This window comes from Limulus polyphemus, unplaced genomic scaffold, assembly GCF_000517525.1.
Source record: "Limulus polyphemus unplaced genomic scaffold, Limulus_polyphemus-2.1.2 Scaffold6270, whole genome shotgun sequence".
NCBI lineage: Eukaryota > Metazoa > Arthropoda > Merostomata > Xiphosura > Limulidae > Limulus > Limulus polyphemus.
The window spans coordinates 28,806-47,932 of NW_013671880.1; the positions used below are offsets into that span (position 1 = coordinate 28,806).

General features: G+C 34.3%; 1 protein-coding gene across 1 annotated transcript in view; it reads right to left on the bottom strand.

The window, feature by feature from the left end:
• The window catches only part of LOC106473551 (fibroblast growth factor receptor-like 1), a 15,409-nt gene extending 2,544 nt beyond the window's left edge, over positions 1-12,865 (bottom strand). Inside the window, exons 1-3 of the mRNA XM_022401961.1 lie at positions 12,583-12,865; positions 4,895-4,957; positions 1,598-1,885 (exon numbers count right to left, since the gene is read on the bottom strand). Of these exons, the coding sequence (XP_022257669.1) occupies positions 1,598-1,885; positions 4,895-4,957; positions 12,583-12,820 (589 nt within the window). The 5' untranslated portion in view covers positions 12,821-12,865. The remainder of the gene's footprint in view (positions 1-1,597; positions 1,886-4,894; positions 4,958-12,582) is intronic.
• Positions 12,866-19,127: the final 6,262 nt, after the last annotated feature.

Below are 19,127 nucleotides of genomic sequence, written 5' to 3' on the forward strand. Positions count from 1 at the left end.
GTTTTTTATTAAAAACGTTGGTGATCTAACAGAAAATAGCTTAATTCATAAACGATTTAAATCTAAAATTGAATCGATATTTTTACTTTTACGTTAATTTTTATGCACTTGGCTCTGGGCTAAGTATCCCACAGTACGTCTTTACTTTAGGCTTATCATACCAATACTCACTAACTACAGTTATAAGGTTTCACGGCAACCCCCTCACGGCCCCCTTGCACCCCTCTCACTATAATCGTAATGGGCAGACAGTAATCGAACTATTCTATACGGATAAATGCATTTTGTATTTTACGACTCTCCCATTTCGAGAAATTGAACGTGACGTGGCGTGACACACGCTGACTTTTAAATAGGTTAGATATATATTCTCTCTCCTTGCTGACGTACATTTATAGTTTGTAGGTTGTCAACATTCGATAGCGTTGCCGCCAGGAGTGATATATGATACTGTGTTACATCAAGCCCTATAATATATTATATTGTTCTAGTTACATTCTGTTTTATTATCTTAATCTGTTCTTTGGTTCTCCGAGACATTTTCACTTTAGGCTCTGTTGATATGACGTAACTACACCTTTATAAAAGTTACTGAAGGCTGAGGAAACATTAGAAATCAATACGCCTAGCATCGGAGAAACTAGTCTACTGCAGATGGAGTAGTGAAACATATAATCAATTACGCCTCATCGTCATTCTTGGATTATTTCTTTTCTCCACTGAAGTAATACATTTTAGTGGGTAAAAGAAAAATTCACAATTATTTAGAAAAGGGGCAGCTAAAATATTTGTAATTTATCGCCATCTATTAATATGTCATACAACTAATACGATATCCCTAGAATATAAATAGATTAATGTACTTTCAAATCTTATAAATTTAGTACAACGTTTTTTAAAGTTATTCCATATTAGTTTAGTTCTAAAACTAACGTAAATGTTGCGCAATAGATTTGTTTGAGCACTTTAAATAAATTTGCATTCATTAAGTTACCTTCATTTATAAAAAGTTGCCAAAAGATGACGCTAGTTGTAGTGATCACTTTGATTCGTACCTGGTGTTTTGTTGCTCAATCTGATGTTGATTCAAAATAACAAAGCGGTGTTTATTCATTATTTTGTTACAAAAGCACCGTAAAGTTTTTGTAAAAGATACTTTTTAGGAGTGCCCGTGGCTGTTATAACAGTTTTGCTTAATTGACAAATTATCGTAAGTTTTACAAATGTATGTATATTAAAGTAAGAACGCTTCTTGGAACACTTATATTTAAATATTTTATGACTAACACAGGTTTATGAACAATTGCATAGTTAATATGTATATATATTGTGTGATTTCATGTGTGTTTTGTTTAAATCGACACCTTTAAGCGAAGAATCATTAATCGGAAAATGTTGCAAGAAATAGTTTCACATCTCCCCATTTTTATCTTACATAAAATAGTGATAAAAAATGTAACACATAAAAACTATTAGAGGCTATAAAAATACTTTTAATGTAATTATTTCTAAAAATAAGATTTTGGGTGATTTGATGTGTTATAAACTTATGAAATTAAAGGTTTAACGTGTAAACCGCTTCAAGTAGAATACTTACCTATCACCTCAAGTAGAAATGACTTGTGTACCGTTTCAAAATTATTACGAACTACACAAGTGTAATTTCCACTGTCAATGACTCTCAAGTTTTCTAGCTGTATATACCAGCGACCTCTTTTGGAGCCCACTGGCAAGTTTCCTTCGAACAGAAAAATCCCGTCTTTTAGCCAAGATATCTGCTCATTCGTTGGTACTAGACACTTTAATCGTAAAGAGCTGCCAACTGACCGCTGAATCTTTCCGTTTTGAAAAGTAGTCATTTTGGTAAATTTTGGTTTCCCTGGAACTAAGTGTTAAATATATATATATATAGTTGTCATTTAAAAATGAAATAACTATAAAATTTGAACAAACTCAAATAAACCCATCAGTTTCCGTTTTTTTCCCTTAAAGGAATAGTTTAATACGAATTTAGTGAAAACCGTAAATAAGTAAATACGGTATTGGAAATAATTGTGGAAACAATGAACAAATTTGATGTAAAGTACATAGATTGTGAGATTGTTTATTCTCTGCTATATGAAAATGAACTGCACCAGACGCAGTCTTGTGGTTATAGTTTACACTATGATTGGCTGTCATCTAAACAATCATAACATACTATTTCTTGAAATAATGTCATATTGCACTTATGAATCTCGGGATATGTATGTCACATGAAAAATGTGTAGAAGTTACGGTTGTTTAAGATTACTCCATACGTCAAATTGAGGCGAAATTTAATTTTTTTTTACTAGGAAATGTATTGAAACGTTGAAGAGATTACGTGAAACTAGTACTGCTGATAATAGAAGAAGTTAAGATAGAAAGATCCAAGCTCGTCAAAAATAATGTTAAGTAATTCGGGATATGCTCTTTACGTGATATATGACAAAACAGTAGATTTACCGATAACTTAACTATAGGTATAGGTGCCCATGTTATCTTAAAAAATGTAAGATACACATTAGCACAAAGTGGTCTCAATGACTATATAACATTTAAAAAAGCACTGCTTAGAAGAGACAACTAACATGAAAAGTTAGAAGAGGGTGATCTTCACAAATGAATTCAAATTGTGCATCAGAACTTAGAGATAGTTTATTCAATGCAAGAGAAGAGAAAGGTATCACGTCAAGGAAACTATAGTGAAGCACGCTGAGGGAACCAATACAAACACGGCTGCATTTTAACCGATGGTGTTTAAGGCCTATACAAAATTAATGGCGCCGTAACTGCTGATAGGTACAGGTTGTTAGGCAGGGATTCATCTTCCAACAAAATGGTGATTTCAAACATATAGCAAGTGTTGTGAAACGATACATGGAATGAAATTCAGACCAATGGAACACTCGCAACCACAGCCTGGCCTGCACCAAGTCTTGATATGAACATTATTAAGATTTTATGGGCATATCTGAAAACTGAGAAGATCAAACGCCAACCAACAACTTTACTGAATTGCAGAGAGTATTCCAGGACACTTGGAACTATATTTCACAATCACACATTGACAAATTTATGATAGCATAAAAATTATATGAACTGCTCTATTTAAAGCAAACGCAAAATATTAATATATTGTACAACTTATTTCCTTTTCTTGTGTAATTTCTATAATGATGTATTCTACTAATGAAAAATTGACCATTTACTTGAGATTATCCATTGTTTGTGACTTCTGTACGTGTAACACCTATTTGTTTCCATAATTATTCCATATATCATAACTTAAATATTATGAAAATAAACAATATATTGATAAATAATATTTAATAAAACGTAGATAAATATATAACAAGTATACAAGTTAGGTATTAGAAAGTGCCTTCTTGCAGATTCAAAAATATTAATTCAAGTACAAATGAAGGTCATTTGACCAAAATGTTAACCACATATTTTTCTCCTTCTCTTACAGGAATTTAACAATTTCTTTGTGTTTTCAGATCTTATCATGCTGTAGCTGCATGTGTTTGTTAATGTCTTGTAGAAATTAAATATTGGGTAAATGAAAAAATAAGCTAATATATAAAACACTGAGTACTAAAACAAGTGATTGACTTGAATAAATTATATCTCATCATAAGGAGATTAAGATGGTATTGCTAATTTATGTATAATAATATTATCGTCGTACGCAAAAGATAGCACAGTTTTATCAAACCAGGCCCCTACGCAGAATGTTTGAAAGAGGAGTTCTAATTTGTGAGATCAAAAAATAACACATATTGTGCGAACCATGCTAATGCTACGGGGGTCTGGGGGAATGCGACTATTTCAAACCAAAAAATGTTAATACTTCATCAGAAGAATGTAAACTATGTAGAAAACGTTAAATACCACAAGCAGATGCGCTTTAACTATATGAGCATAATTTTGTTTTATATCACAAATATGGAGGTTCGACCGAACCTCTCTAATCCACACCACCCTGCGATGTGCATGCAAACAGTTACATCTAGTCACCCCCCTCTCATTTTTAAATGTGTCATTAATAGCACTTTTTAAAGTTATCTATATATTTGTACACTAATGTAATTCAAACTGATATTTATTCGAGTGAAATATCGAAAAGCTTTACTGGACCACTCATCTCGAAGGATTAGGTTACTTTATTAATCAGCATTCATTAGTGGGAAATTTTTCAACAGTAAGGTCACAAATATCATCTTTTCATTAAGTATAGAGTATTTAGCGTACCTCATTCAAATATATTTTTAAGTTTGTAAAGATTTAACTTTATTTTGGTCTTTAGGTCAATATAAACTAACATGTAACATTCAGATAAAACAAGCATAAACAAAACATCGGTATAAAATCATTCATGACCTCAGTGAAGCTAGTGTATTCTGGTTACAAGTTAATCAACTTTTTTATGGATTAAGATTTTATTTTAAGACATTTTTTATGATACCTTAATGATATGTTTGTTATTTGTGTAGGAACAAAATTTAAACGGCATAATCAATGAATATGTTAAAATATATATATGACTTTACGGTCAACGCTGTATTGGAACAAGAAATACGCTCACAATGAACGTATTTTCACTGTAAACCTGAATTTAAAAACATTAGATGTGAGATAGCCCTAACGAACTCACTTAGTGTAAACCGTGGATCAGCTGTAAATTTGGGGGTTTATAATACTAACATTCGGTGTTATATCCTTGCAAAAGGCACAGCACAAACAGCCTGAAGAGTATTTTCTGTGTCATACCCATTTAAAATCATTTGTGGTATTATTAGCACAATAACTTCTGATGGATGAAACTCCTGAATAGAAATCATAGTCATATAAATATACGAAGACTCACCTTCATTATCAATAGGTAACACCTCTGATGAATAGTCTTCATTTTCTTGAAAACTATCATCTTCTGAAAAAGAAAATATTTTTATATTTGTTTTCATATGGTAGTTGTCATTGATTATAAAAAACTTCCTTTCGATACGAAATGTATGAGCCTTCAGTACATCTCGTTAATTCACTTTCAGACATTTATTCAGATCGATTGTTTTTTTGTTGTTGTTTTTTGCTTTTTCTCAACTCAACTATCACTACAACAAGACCTTACCGTAGTATTTTGTTGCGAGCTAGTAATACATAACAAAAAAAGTTTATTATACAAACTTCAATAGATGGCGCCAAAGACGATAACAAATTTATCAATATTAAAACGCACGCCATGTGGTGGCGAAAAATTGTAGTTCAATGTTAAAAATATGTAGCCTTTTCTTTTTTCACTTTAACAAGCTCTAATTTTTCATTTTGTTCTTTTTTCATAATATTCGATTTTATCCCATTATAAGAAATTACTAACTTTAGGTGTTCAGGTGAACTTGTTAACACTTTTGTAGTTCCTAGCATTGAACACCAGGAGCCACTGGAGTAACTATTTCAGTAAAAATAAGATTATATGATATTGTTACACCCCTCTCTCGCGAGTATTTTACAATTTATTTTTCTACTTTAGGAAGTAAAAAATTACTTATAACTATAACGAGAGACATAATTTATCGAATATGTTTATATCTATAAATCCAACAACAAAAAATTATCAAAAAATTCTGCATAAAAAGGAATCGCCGTTGGTGAACATTAATGGTTACTGTTTTGCTGCATTTTTTTGTATTGTATCCACATATTACTTTGTAATTAAAATAAAAACAATTATGCACTTCACAAATAGCATCACAACACAACTCCACATCAATCTTTAATCACTTTTAAATATAAATTGAGTGGGATTTATCCATTAATACCTATTTTCATACCTTAAATCGTCAACACTCTTTGTTTTAATTCAGTTAACTGCAATGATTAAATAATAACGTTTCAACACTATCCCAAAACTTTGCAAGTTTCAGCATTTTTGAAACTGAAAAAAAAAAAGAGTAAAAATTACCTATTTCTGCATATAATAAAAAGGAACTTAAATCAGTGTTTGAACACCGTAGTTCAAGAACGTGAGAACGTTCTTACTGGAACAAGGAATTGAAAGTCTCGATATTGTTAATTGTTTAATTATGTTGCAAACGATTTCAGATACCAACCAACAGAAACAACTACTTATCTATACATAGTACGATTTGTACTTTACACGTGTTTTCATAAGTAAAACATTAAAAAATATGTTTAGCTATAGCTACTCCCTCGGTATTTTGCATGTGATTTAGATATTCACCATTAAATAAGAAAATGTTGCATGCTATTTAAAGACTCGAAACAGGGTTTAGACACATAAATTGTTTCGAAAGACCAGACTTTTAAAAATAGAACGATTTAGAAAATGAAATACAATTTTAAAAACAGCAAATTCGATTTATTTAAATATTATTTTTGCATTTTCATACCTTCCACACACAAAAAACAACTAAAAAAAACAGATAATCAGTAACAAATAACGTTAAAAAAATGTCAAAGGAAAATTTCTTCGTTGTTATTTTACTGTGGAATTTGTAATGCGGTTTAATAGTTAGTATGTAAAACACTGAAAAATGGAACTTGACAAAACTGAAGAACCCAATAATTGATTTAGTAGTTTGAATTTGACAAGTAACTGACCAGCTCTCTCACTTATTCTTTGATAATCATACTCTCTAATTACAGAGTGTTTTTTTGATATGGCTGTGTTCCTTTTATAACCAGAATTCAAATGAATCGCTTCTCGTTGTGTTAGTGGACAGCATTTTCAACGGAACAAGAAACATTTCAATCTAACGTTTCCTTTGCTTGTTGTTAACCACAAAGTTATACAGTGGGCTATCGAAACCTGGCTTTTAGAGTTATAAGCCTTCGGACTTACCGCTGAGCAGGGAGGTCTCAATCTAGTGAGAATGAAATACACAAATTTGGATTTATAAGAACTTTTGAACACAAAATTAAAGGATAGTATGCTGACAGTATTAAAATTCTAGCTATTCCGTTCATTATGGGCCCGGCAAGGCCAGGTGGTGAAGCCACTTGACTCACAATCTGCGGGTTCGAATCCCCGTCCCATCAAACAAGCTAGCCCTTTCAGCCGTGGGGACGTTATAATGTGACGGTCAATCCCACTATTCGTTGGTAAAAGAGTAGCCCAAGAGTTGGCGGTGGGTGGTGATGACTAACTGCCTTCCCTCTAGTCTTACACTGTTAAATTAGGGACGGCTAGCGCAGATAGCCCTCGTGTAGCTTTGCGCGAAATCCAAAACAAACCGTTCATGATGCTACCCATTGCAATGAGGCAGAAACTAGTTATTTCGTTAATTATGCTACACATTGCAATAAGGCAGAAACTAGCTATTGCGTTCATTATGCTACCCATTGCAATGAAGCAGAAATAGTTTTTCGTATTTCTATAACACTTTTTTATTACTGGCTGTCAGAACATTTTTCTGTAGGTTTCAGAATATTCGCAACAAGTTCTCAATGTTTATACGACTGCTAAATTCAGACAGTCGTTTGTGTCTCTTTTTGTATCTTTTGAGCCTCCTGATGGTAAGCGCATGGCTTTACAAAGAGCTTTTGTTTAACTTAATTGTAATAGTGCAATAATCTAACTAATAACATCGTGATACGCTAGGAATCTAATATGCTTTTGTGGTGATTTTTCCATCTACGCAATAATTATAAAAAATTTTCTTTGAGATATATATATAGATTTAAAAAAAATACTAATTACTGAAAAAAATACAGCGTCATTCTCTCCAACTGTCAAATATATGTAGCTGGACTAACAGGTTTTGCTGCATAAATGTAACGATACGAAATTTAAGGTTATCCATAACGTAAAAGCTTTATATATATATATATATATTGTTTGTTTTTTTTTGGTCTTAATTTTTCTCCACACTTCATGCTTCAATCTACAAATATCATGCCTCTCCCCAGTGGCTCAGCGGTAAGTCTGCAGACTTATGAAGCTAAATATCAGGTGTCGATACTCGTGGTGGGCAGAGTACAAATAACCCATTGTGTAGCTTTGTAACAACAAAGGAACAAAAGCAGATCTCATAAATCTTAGAAGTGTGTATTACTCATTCTATGAACAAAAAGCATATTTTTATGAGTTGAAGAATTGTGCAAATAATCTGCATATTAACGAAAAACATAATGCATTAGCCACTGCCTTCTAAGTTGTAGTGTGAAGTTTATTTTAAAACATTAACAATAAGCTATAGTGTGAAGTTTACTTTAAAACATTAACAATAAGTATTTATTGAACTTGTAAGTTGTAGTGTGAAGTTTATTTTAAAACATTAACAATAAGTATTTATTGAACTTGTAAACGGCAGTGTGAAGTTTACTTTAAAACATTAACAATAAGTTATAGTGTGAAGTTTACTTTAAAACATTAACAATAAGTATTTATTGAACTTGTAAATGGTAGTGTGAAGTTTACTTTAAAACATTAATAATAAGTATTTATTGAACTTGTAAGTTGTAGTGTGAAGTTTATTTCAAAACATTAATAATAAGTATTTATTGAACTTTGTAAAATATGTTTATTGATAACATAATAACTCTGATTGATATTATTAAGGTTTTGTTCAGAGAAGAAGTGATATCCTTTGATAGTATTCTTGATTAAATTTAGTTGAATGGACGGTAACTGCCTGATGTGGAAATACAAGTGTAGAGGATGACGTTTCGAAAGTCTTCCGACTTTTCTCTTCAGAAGAAGAAAAGCGGAAGACTTTCGAAACGTCGTCCTCTACACTTGTGTTTCTAAAAGAGGCAGTTGATATCCATTCAACCAAATTTCATTAAGTGACATATTTTTTTCTCTTTAAATGCCAAATTTTATTAAATGATGTGAATGACGATCCGATCAAAACGACCAAATAGTACAGCAGCCTTAGGGCAACAGAAGAACAATTTTGTTTGTAATATTCCCGTTGGAAGTTTGACAGCTACGAGTTGCCCACCGGTAAGCTTAGGATTTCTAACTCCAGAATTCGAGATTCAGTCGCTGCAGCAGACACATGCAGATAGTTTATTGTGCAACTTTGCTCTAAAACAAACAAACTTGGTAGTAACCTCGTATAAAAGATAACTGCTTCCATGTTTACATAGAAGGAGCCAAGAAAATTCTAATTTTATCGTGTTAAATATCCTTAAAGGCGTGTTACTACAAGACCATTTCCAGCAACTGTATATTTTTGTTACATTTTAAGACAACTTGCTTAACACTTGGGAGACTTTTCAGTTGTTCAAGATAATCACCAGACTTTCCTTGACTGACTACAAACCTGCACGATGAGTCTATTAATGAAATTAAACTGTTTTGTCCGCAACAATGTAGTGGAAGATATATATATACATACATAAAAACTTAAACCACTTGCTTTCATTGAAGAAAGTTCAACCATACCGACGTAGATGTTAATTAATAGAATGTTAATGGTTATTTGAATGTATGGAAAGTTGTTACATTTGATATCGTATATTACCAATGTAAAAAAAAAAAAATCCACTTTACTTCATAAAACAGCCCTTTCAAGGCTGGCCGTTGGGCAAACTTGATTTAGCAAGGTCACTCACATACCTACGAAACAGGTTGCACACAGCATATTTTTCAGTTTTGTGACAAGTACAGTTTGCTTTAACTAAAATGTATAACACAGACAATTTTGCTATTTTCATGCAATCTCCATTTAAGATATTATGAAAACTGATTTTATAAATTCATATAATAGCTACAAATTTTCATTATCCTTGCCTTATGCCCCCACCCCCACTGGCTCAGCGGTAAGTCTGAAGGTTCATAACACTAAAAACCGGGTTTCGTTACCCGTGGTGTGCACAGCCCACATTGTACATCTTTGTGCTTAACAACAAACGTACAAGCCCCCCAGTAGCACAGCGGTATGTCTGCGGACTTACAACGCTAGAAACCAGGTTTCGATACCTGTGGTGGGCAGCGCACAGATAGCCCATTGTGTAGCTTTGTGCAAAACTTCAAAACAAAAAACACACAAACAAATAAAATTATTGCCTCACATAATCTAACGCAAACCTCAGAATTACTCCTTTCAAAGTTAACATTTTAGTGAACTCTAACGTAAGTTATGGTGAGCCAATTGTTTTCCACGGTTTGGTCGTTGATTCAGTGTAACTCGCATGATAAACGGTTTGGTCGTTGACTCAGTGTAACTTGCGTGATAAACGGTTTGGTCGTTGACTCAGTGTAACTCGCATGATAAATGGTGTGGTCGTTGAATCAGTGTAACTCGCATGATAAACGGTTTGGTCGTTGACTCAGTGTAACTCACGTGATAAACGGTTTGGTCGTTGACTCAGTGTAACTCACGTGATAAACGGTTTGGTCGTTGACTCAGTGTAACTTGCGTGATAAACGGTTTGGTCGTTGACTCAGTGTAACTCGCATGATAAACGGTTTGGTCGTTGATTCAGTGTAACTCGCATGATAAACGGTTTGGTCGTTGACTCAGTGTAACTTGCGTGATAAACGGTTTGGTCGTTGAATCAGTATAACTCGCATGATAAACGGATTGGTCGTTGACTCAGTGTAACTCGCATGATAAACGGTTTGGTCGTTGACTCAGTGTAACTTGCGTGATAAACGGTTTGGTCGTTGACTCAGTGTAACTCGCATGATAAATGGTGTGGTCGTTGAATCAGTGTAACTCGCATGATAAACGGTTTGGTCGTTGACTCAGTGTAACTCACGTGATAAACGGTTTGGTCGTTGACTCAGTGTAACTCGCATGATAAACGGTTTGGTCGTTGACTCAGTGTAACTCGCATGATAAACATGATCAATCTAGAATATAAATAACTTTCTTCATCCTATGCTCCAACACAAACCTAAGCATTTAATCTTTCACACTTATCACTATATTAAACTCCTTCAAAAGGCCCCCCAGTGGCACAGTGGTATGTCTGCGGACTTATAACGCTAGAAACCGGGTTTCGATACCCGCGGTGGGCAGAGCTCAGATAGCCCTTTGTGTAGCTTTGTGCTTAACTACAAACAACAACAATCCTTCAAAAGTTATGCTGTCAGTTGTTTACCATGATGTTGAAAGTTATGCTGTCAGTTGTTTACCGTGATGTTGAAAGTCATGCTGAGTCAATTCTTCACTATGATGTTGACATCGACTCTGTATAGATCATATAATTCGCAGAGCCACTTTTTTTATCCAGACTTTACATACTACGACGTATGTCCAGGTACTTATCACATCATAAAGATTTAAACTACATCTTTTATCCAGACTTTACATACTACAACGCAAGTCCAGGCACTTATCACATCATAAAGATTTAAAGCTACATCTTTTATCCAGACTTTACACACTACAACGCAAGTTCAGGCACTTATCACATCATTAAGATTTAAAACTACATCTTTTATCCAGACCTTGCTTACTACAACGTAAGTCCAGGCACTTATCACGTCATAAACATTTAAAAATACATCCTTTATCTCTGACTTTCCGATAATTCTATGTTAAGTTTTCTTAAATTATCCTTCCGCTTTTAAGAAGTGGTAACCTTTGGTTTGTTTCATTTATAAGTCCCCTCTCCCTTCAAATCTAGCAGTTGGGTAGACTTTCTTTAGCAAGATCCTCGCAAACAGTAAGAGGATTGAAATGGATAGAATTAGATCAGGTACACTAGTGGTCAAATATTCACACAAGCTGTGTTATTGTCCTGTTGACATCTAGCTGGAACTTGTCACATACTAAATAACACGCAAGTTTGTATGTGTTTTTGTAGTGTATACTAATTTACAGTAATAATTTAAACAATTCATTATGTTTTTTAGCTGTTTATAGTATTAGCTAACTTAATATATAGAATTGACTTCTTAAATAGCAATAGCTACATTGACTGAATGTGATAGGCATGGTACAAGAAGCTTCACATGGGATATGTGATAGGCATGGTACACGAAGCTTCACATGGCATATATGATAGGCATGGTACATGAAGCTTCACATGGCATATGTGATAGGCATGGTACATGAAGCTTCACATGGGATATGTGATAGGCGTGGTACACGAAGCTTCACATGGGATATGTGATAGGCATGGTACAAGAAGCTTCACATGGGATATGTGATAGGCATGGTACACGAAGCTTCACATGGGATATGTGATAAGCATGGTACATGAGGCTTCAGATGGGATATGTGATAAGCATGGTACATGAGGCTTCAGATGGGATATGTGATAGGCATGGTATATGAAGCTTTACGTGGAATAATTCTGTTTCAGTGCTTGTTCATTTCACTAAGTGGATTAAACCTGGTCACGTGCTCTTGGGTTAAGAGCCGAAAACACTGCTGACGGCGAGAGTAACAAACTGATAATCTAAAGTGGCAATAAAAACTTTTTTTGTAGTTTGCCACAATTGATTCTGTTTATTATTAATCGTAATCATTATTGTAGAAGCTTAGCAGATCCTCTGGTAGAAGTGACAGATGTAAACATCATAAACATGAATATGCTTACTTATAAATCAATAAATACCAGATAAATAGCTCTCACCTAGTACAATCAAGGTTACGTTGACGTCAAGACCACCGAAACCGTTGACTGCCTGACAGACGTATAAACCTGTATCGTCTATAACTGCTCCTCTGATTTTCAGGAAACCTCGGTTCGTAACACGAAAATGATCCCCACCCAGGATAGAGAGTGGCTGACGATTTTTGTACCACTCGATAAACAAAGAGTTTTGGTCACCTTCAACTGGACAGGGCAACTGGACATCCGAACCTGCCATAACAATATGTTGTGGATTATGGAATTGATGTACGAGACGGGGAGGACCTGAAACAAAGAATATTATGGAATATATTAGACTTCAAATTACCGACGTGTCCTTACACAGTTCACTACCGGTGGAGTCCCATGTTGCATTATTTTGAGTAGATATAATGTGTTTGCCTGTGTAAAGTACACTCGGGATAGCCCCACAGTGGCTCAGCAGACTTTTAACAGTAAAACTGGATTTAGATACCTGTGGTGGGCACAGCACAGATAGTCTAGTGTGAAGCCTAATGCTTAACAACGAACAAACATTGGATGTAATAATTTGAACAAAAATTGTGTGAAATCACTAATTTTCTTTGTAAAATACCTAGAGGGCCATAGTAGTACTTACGGGAATTAACTGCCATTTTGGTGGTATTTTTTATGATCTATGTTTTATTAAAGACTCTGTAAACAACAAAGTCACTAACTCACAAGCGATTTGATGCATAAATAGTTCAGAAAAAATATGCCTAAAAAGCCATGGATGCCATCGGTAATTATAGGGTTAAGATTATAATTATTTACTTACGTCGTAGACAACGATGACAGTCTGGAAAATATAACTGTAACTTATTTAGACTCGTGTTTAAATTTGTTCTACGTGTTGCATTGAATATCTGTACGCTTAAGGGTTTATTTCTTCAACTTGCCCGTAAAAATGAGGTAACTGTTTTTATTGTGTGTTTATAACTCGCTGAACAATAAAATCATTTGAAAGTAATATTTAGAAACATTTTTTATCATTATTATGGTATATAACCCTTACACTAACAAAGCGTGACCTGTTGATCAGTAGCTTGTGTGACTTACATCTCAATGTAACTGATAATAATGCCCCCACTGGTTCAGCAGTAAGTCTGGAGACTTATAACGTTAAAAATCTGAATTCTATAACCGCGGTGGGCAGAGCACAGGTAGCCCATTATGTAGCCTTGTGCTTAACTACAAGCACAACTTATAATAAATTTATCCAAATCTTTCTTTACTGTATAGGGCCAGTAAAGAAACATATGTAGAATACTATTATCAAGCTTAATGTAATATTTAATCTTTCATTTATTTCTATCGTGTTTTTATATAATATTTTTGTGAACTGGAATATTAAAATCATCCAAAACGATCTCTCTTTCTTCTTCTTTGCATATTTTATATATATTTTAACCGTATCAACAACAGCCACAGTACTGAAAAGAAAAGGGAGATAAATGTGATAAAGGAAAATTGAAGATGTACCTTGTTTTTGTTGTTTTATAGTAACTTCTACATAGATTCGTTTCTCTCAGAACAATTTCCTTTATGTCCTAGTGTTCTAATCGAGATATAAAAAAAAAACAGGCAGAAGCTAAATTACACTCAATTCAATGTTCGTTCTGAAATAGTGCGTTAGTTTCCAGATATTCCGTAAAATCGAACACATGTAGCATAAAGCCGAGTTGCGGATCAGAAGATCCAAGGTTCAGGTCCACAGTATGCCGCTGAACAAGCTCCGCACTTTCAGATTTTTTGTGCTTTATAAAAGTGACAGTCAATTCCGCTATTCCTTTAGCGTGGTGGGTGCTGCTGATTGATTTTCCTCCCTCTGGATAGCGTTTTGCACCTTTGTGTTTCTTAATTGGTCATTTTTACTTTGTTTCGTATAACAGCCGTTCATGTTGAAAGTATAAAATACCTCAAAGATAAGGAGTATATGATGTAGAAAGAATGGATAAAATTATGGATAACCTAAAGTCTTCACCGTAATAAATGTACGAGCAGGGAAAGTGAATAAGACAACGCATGTGTAAAAATAGAATGGATAAAATGACTAATAAGTCATGTTCCTCACGATGAGAATGTTTGTGTAAAGAATGTGTATATGTAAAGAGACTGAAAAAAAAAACAACGTCTGATATGTGTGCATTTAACACGCATTTTACAGATATACATGTGTGTGTGTTTGGACAGAGCAGTTAAAACAATTAAAGCATTTAAGTGAACCGCATTAATAATTCTAGCTCTATACTTAAGATGAGTAAATCCATATGGATTCAGCCTTGTTGACTTTCACTCACATTGACTAATTCGCACTTGAACGAGACACTCCAGAATCAGTTCACTTCTTCCCACAAACATTACACGTGTTTGCCTTTGTTTTCAAAATAGGGTTGAGTAAGTTTCACAAAGATGTTTCTAATAACGAGTTTTACTGCAAGTTTGTTTTGCTATTGCTTCGATTTCCTGTAGAGAAAGTTGTTTTATAGCAACATATTTTTGCATGTTGTGAATCTCCCGGTGGGTTAGCGGTAGGTTTACGGACTTACACGTAAAATCCTTGGTTCTTTTCCCCGCGGTGGACAGAGAGCGGATAGACAATTGTGTAGCTTTGCGTTAATAGAAAAAAAAATGTTGTGAACGTAGTTGCCTGACAAAATTAATTCTCCTTGTTCAGAAAGACTCGTAAACTAGTGAGATTTTTTTATCGCTCAAAAAAATCTACCATTCCAGCAGCGTTCTGTTTGTACTGTCGGAGATCAGACAAAAAAAGAATGTAGATATAAGCCATTCGCTATCTAAAGACTCAGCCAAAAATGATAAATTCTAGATAGTTGACAAACTTTAAAGCAAAAGTTGTGTCAAACATGCATGACTGCCCATTTTATTTGCATCTAATCATTTTTAGCTGGCCAAATAAACAACTCCGCAGTGAGCTCGAGAAGGATTAAGTTAAAGATGGGCGACTAAAATAGCTAGCTTTGTTTGTTTAGAAAACTACCTTGACGGACAAGTTTAGACAGTTTCATTTCACTACAGAAATTATGTTGGATGAGAATATTAGAATACGTTATCCTGGATGCAAAGAACGCATGTTGTCGCATGATTAACACTACAGACTTTACACGGTCATAAATCTTAGCCGGTAGGGGACCGCCAAGGACAGGATCCTTTTTTCAAGTTCCCTGCGGATCTGCACGAACATTATTTAAGGTGATTTGAGTAAGGAAAAAATAATAATAATAAAAGACAGAGAGAGAGTGGGAGATGGTCGTTGCACTCAACATTTACTCTTAATAATTGTATATACAAAGCACGTATGTAGAAAATAAAATACATTTTTATTCAATAAAATATTTCATGTTATTTCTGTTCAAATACGTTTGGAGTTTTTGAAAAAATCTACAAACGATGCTAAATCATTCCATTTATTCTACTGAGTCTCACTTTGTTGCTGAATGTCATTAAAGGGTTTAGACATGTAAAATAAAAAACACAAAAAATATGAACTTTGAATTAAAAGTTGAACAAAGAAACAAATGACAAAGAGAAAAGTTAGCAAGGTTGATTTTGCAAGAAATAAGAGGAAAGAGTGGCGAAAAAACCTTAAGCAAGTGACTAGTAGAAAAGCCGTGAAGCTTAGCAGCTTTCTTAAATAAGGGAGAAAAAAAGGTTAATTCATCCCAGTCTGTTGACTCACAAGTGAAACAAAACAGTCCTCACTCTCACTGGTGGTCTCGGCGTGGTGTGTCTGTGACGAGTCATCCCCCTCTCTCTTCCCCTTATTCTAAATAACTATCAAAGTTCACTTTTTAAAGCACTCCAGGTAACTAACTAGACGTCAAGGTGAACTGTCGTTTATTATTCTGGACGCCTTCTAGGATTCACTGTTTTGTTTTGCACGTAACTTTTTTTTTGTCGACCCACTTAGGAGTGGGCCGGATATTTAGTCTGGATTGTCTGTCATGTTTGAGTACTATATAAGATGAAATGGGATCAAACTTAGTAAATGAAGTCATAAAATAAACAGACTTAATGCCCAAGTAACTTGTGTTCGTCAGCACTTTACTTAAGTTCCATTTGACTGAGTTCATCAAACTTGGTGTGTAATTTCGTCAAGAAACAAAGTACTAGGCTGCAGCTTCGTGATCAGTGGTTATTTGCACATTTTTGATGCATTGTAAAATCTATTTCTGTTTCTAATACGACCACATGTAGAAAGAAAAAAAAGGTGTTGTGTGTTTTATCTCAGAAAATAATTTTCAAACATTACAATGTAAGATTAACACTAACTGAAACAAACGAAATGTTAGTCGGCCAGTTATTGTGTGTTAACGGAAGGTGACATGGAACACAATATGCCAGAAAGCACTGGATAAAATCTTGAAATATCTCAACAAACATCGTTCATACTCGAAAAACTTTCGAGTATTTTTATGTGATGTTTATAAATAGCTAGATTATTATTTTAAAAACATTTCTCATGGCAATAACATATTCTCTACATTGTTCTTTAGGAAACCTTACTCGTGAAATACAATAAATCTTGTTGAATATTTCATAGTTGCTAAATGTTTCCTCAACCTTTTTACTTGCAGGATCATTCTGGAACACTGTGAAGTGTCCTGAGCACTTCAAATCCAGTTTTTATTAAGTGAAATTGTGTCCAGTTTCCTAAATATTTATAGTGTTCTCATTAAAACACTATCGAAGTTTAAGTTTTAAGCAATTTTAATATAGTGTCGTAATGCTATTTAGTGTTCATAGTTCTGAGCACAAAAAAAACAATATCTATTGTGTATATTCCTAACTGAGCATTTACAAATTTAATTGTTTGTTTGTTTTGAATATCGCGCAAAGCTACACGAGGGATATCTGCACTAGCCGTCCCTAATTTAGAAGTGTAAGGCTAGAGGGAAGGCAGCTAGTCATCACCACCCACCGCCAATTCTTGGGCTACTCTTTTACGAATAGTGGGATTGACCGTCACATTATAACGCCCCCACGACTGAAAGGGCGAGCATGTTTGATGGGACTGAGGATTCGAAACCGCGACCCGCAGATTAAGAGTCGAGCTACCTAACCACCTGGCCAGGCCTACAAGTTTAATAAAACGGTATCTTTATCATCTAATTTCTTATTTGAAAAAAAATTTGTCAACTAAAAATTTAAAGCTATATTGATTAACCTGTTGTAAATAACAACCAGAAAATGTGGAAGATGTGTTTTCTTAGTACGAAACTACACAATGAGCTATCTACACTTTGTCACTGAGGTGATTCGAACCCAGGATTTTAGCACTGTAAGACTAAACTTACCGCTGACCCACCGGGAGATAAATGTGTAGGAAAATGTACTAAATGTTCGAAGAGTTTTGAATCCCGTTTGTTTATATTTTCTAACAATGATAATGACGCAGTACAAAAGGTTCCGGTTGTCTTAAAACATTTTATCCTAGTATTTCTTTAAAAAAAAAACAATATTCACAAAACCGAAATGTCTTGTGATCGTTGTTGCATTTGTATATTCCACTCTGTTAATTTCTATGTTTAATCACTAGTTAGCAACATACGGAGTTGATGTTTGATAAAAACTTAAATTCCAACTTGCTTTAGTCATGGGTTAGGAAATGTCTGTTGTGAAAGTTTAACCTCCGCATAACTTCTCAGACTTTATATACAGTTGACGAGAGTATGAACGTGTTTCATTTTGAAAGAACATTAATCATCGTATGAGATAAATACTGAACTGCGTGCGCATGCATCATTATAGCCAGGTTCATGCACGTGTGGTTCAACACAATTTCACGTGTCATGTATCATTTCTCACGGACATATTTCATTAGTTAAACAAGGAATGTGGCTCTGAGCGCTGCTGTAACTCTCTCTCTTTCCTGTGTCCGGACGCATCTACAGCCGTTCCACGCCAAAAGTCAGATTGTGGCCACATGTGTTTAGAAAACTAGAAGACAGGATGGCTAAAAGATTGATTGTCCTTCGTCTTACACTACTGACAGCAATTTACCGGTAGTTATCACTCAGCTCATTACCAAACCATACGCGGTTTAGTTTAAAGTGTTAGCCCGCCTTCAGAATCAAGTCTAATGATTACATAAGGGGAGAAAAAAAAACAATCTCCACGCTACTGTAGTGTGAAAAGATGAGTCTTAGGCTAGTTATGAAAGCAAAGCGAAATCCTGCATTCGAAGCGACACCTCTATCGGTTCTTTTCTGGATTTTAATCGTAGTTTTTGTCGAAATTAAAATTAGACAGATAATGTTAGCTATTTATTTCTTTTTTTTTGAAAAGTGTTTTAAAATTGCTTAATGTTCACTAAAAATCAATAAAATACAAATAATTCTGAAGTCCTCAGTGCATCACACAAAATACTTGTAGTTTGAATACAGTGTGTGTTTTGTTATAGCAAAACCACAATAGGCTATCTGCTGTGTTCACTGAGTAGAATCGAACCCCTGATTTTAGCGTTGTAAATCCGAAGACTTACCGCTGTCCTACCGGGGAAC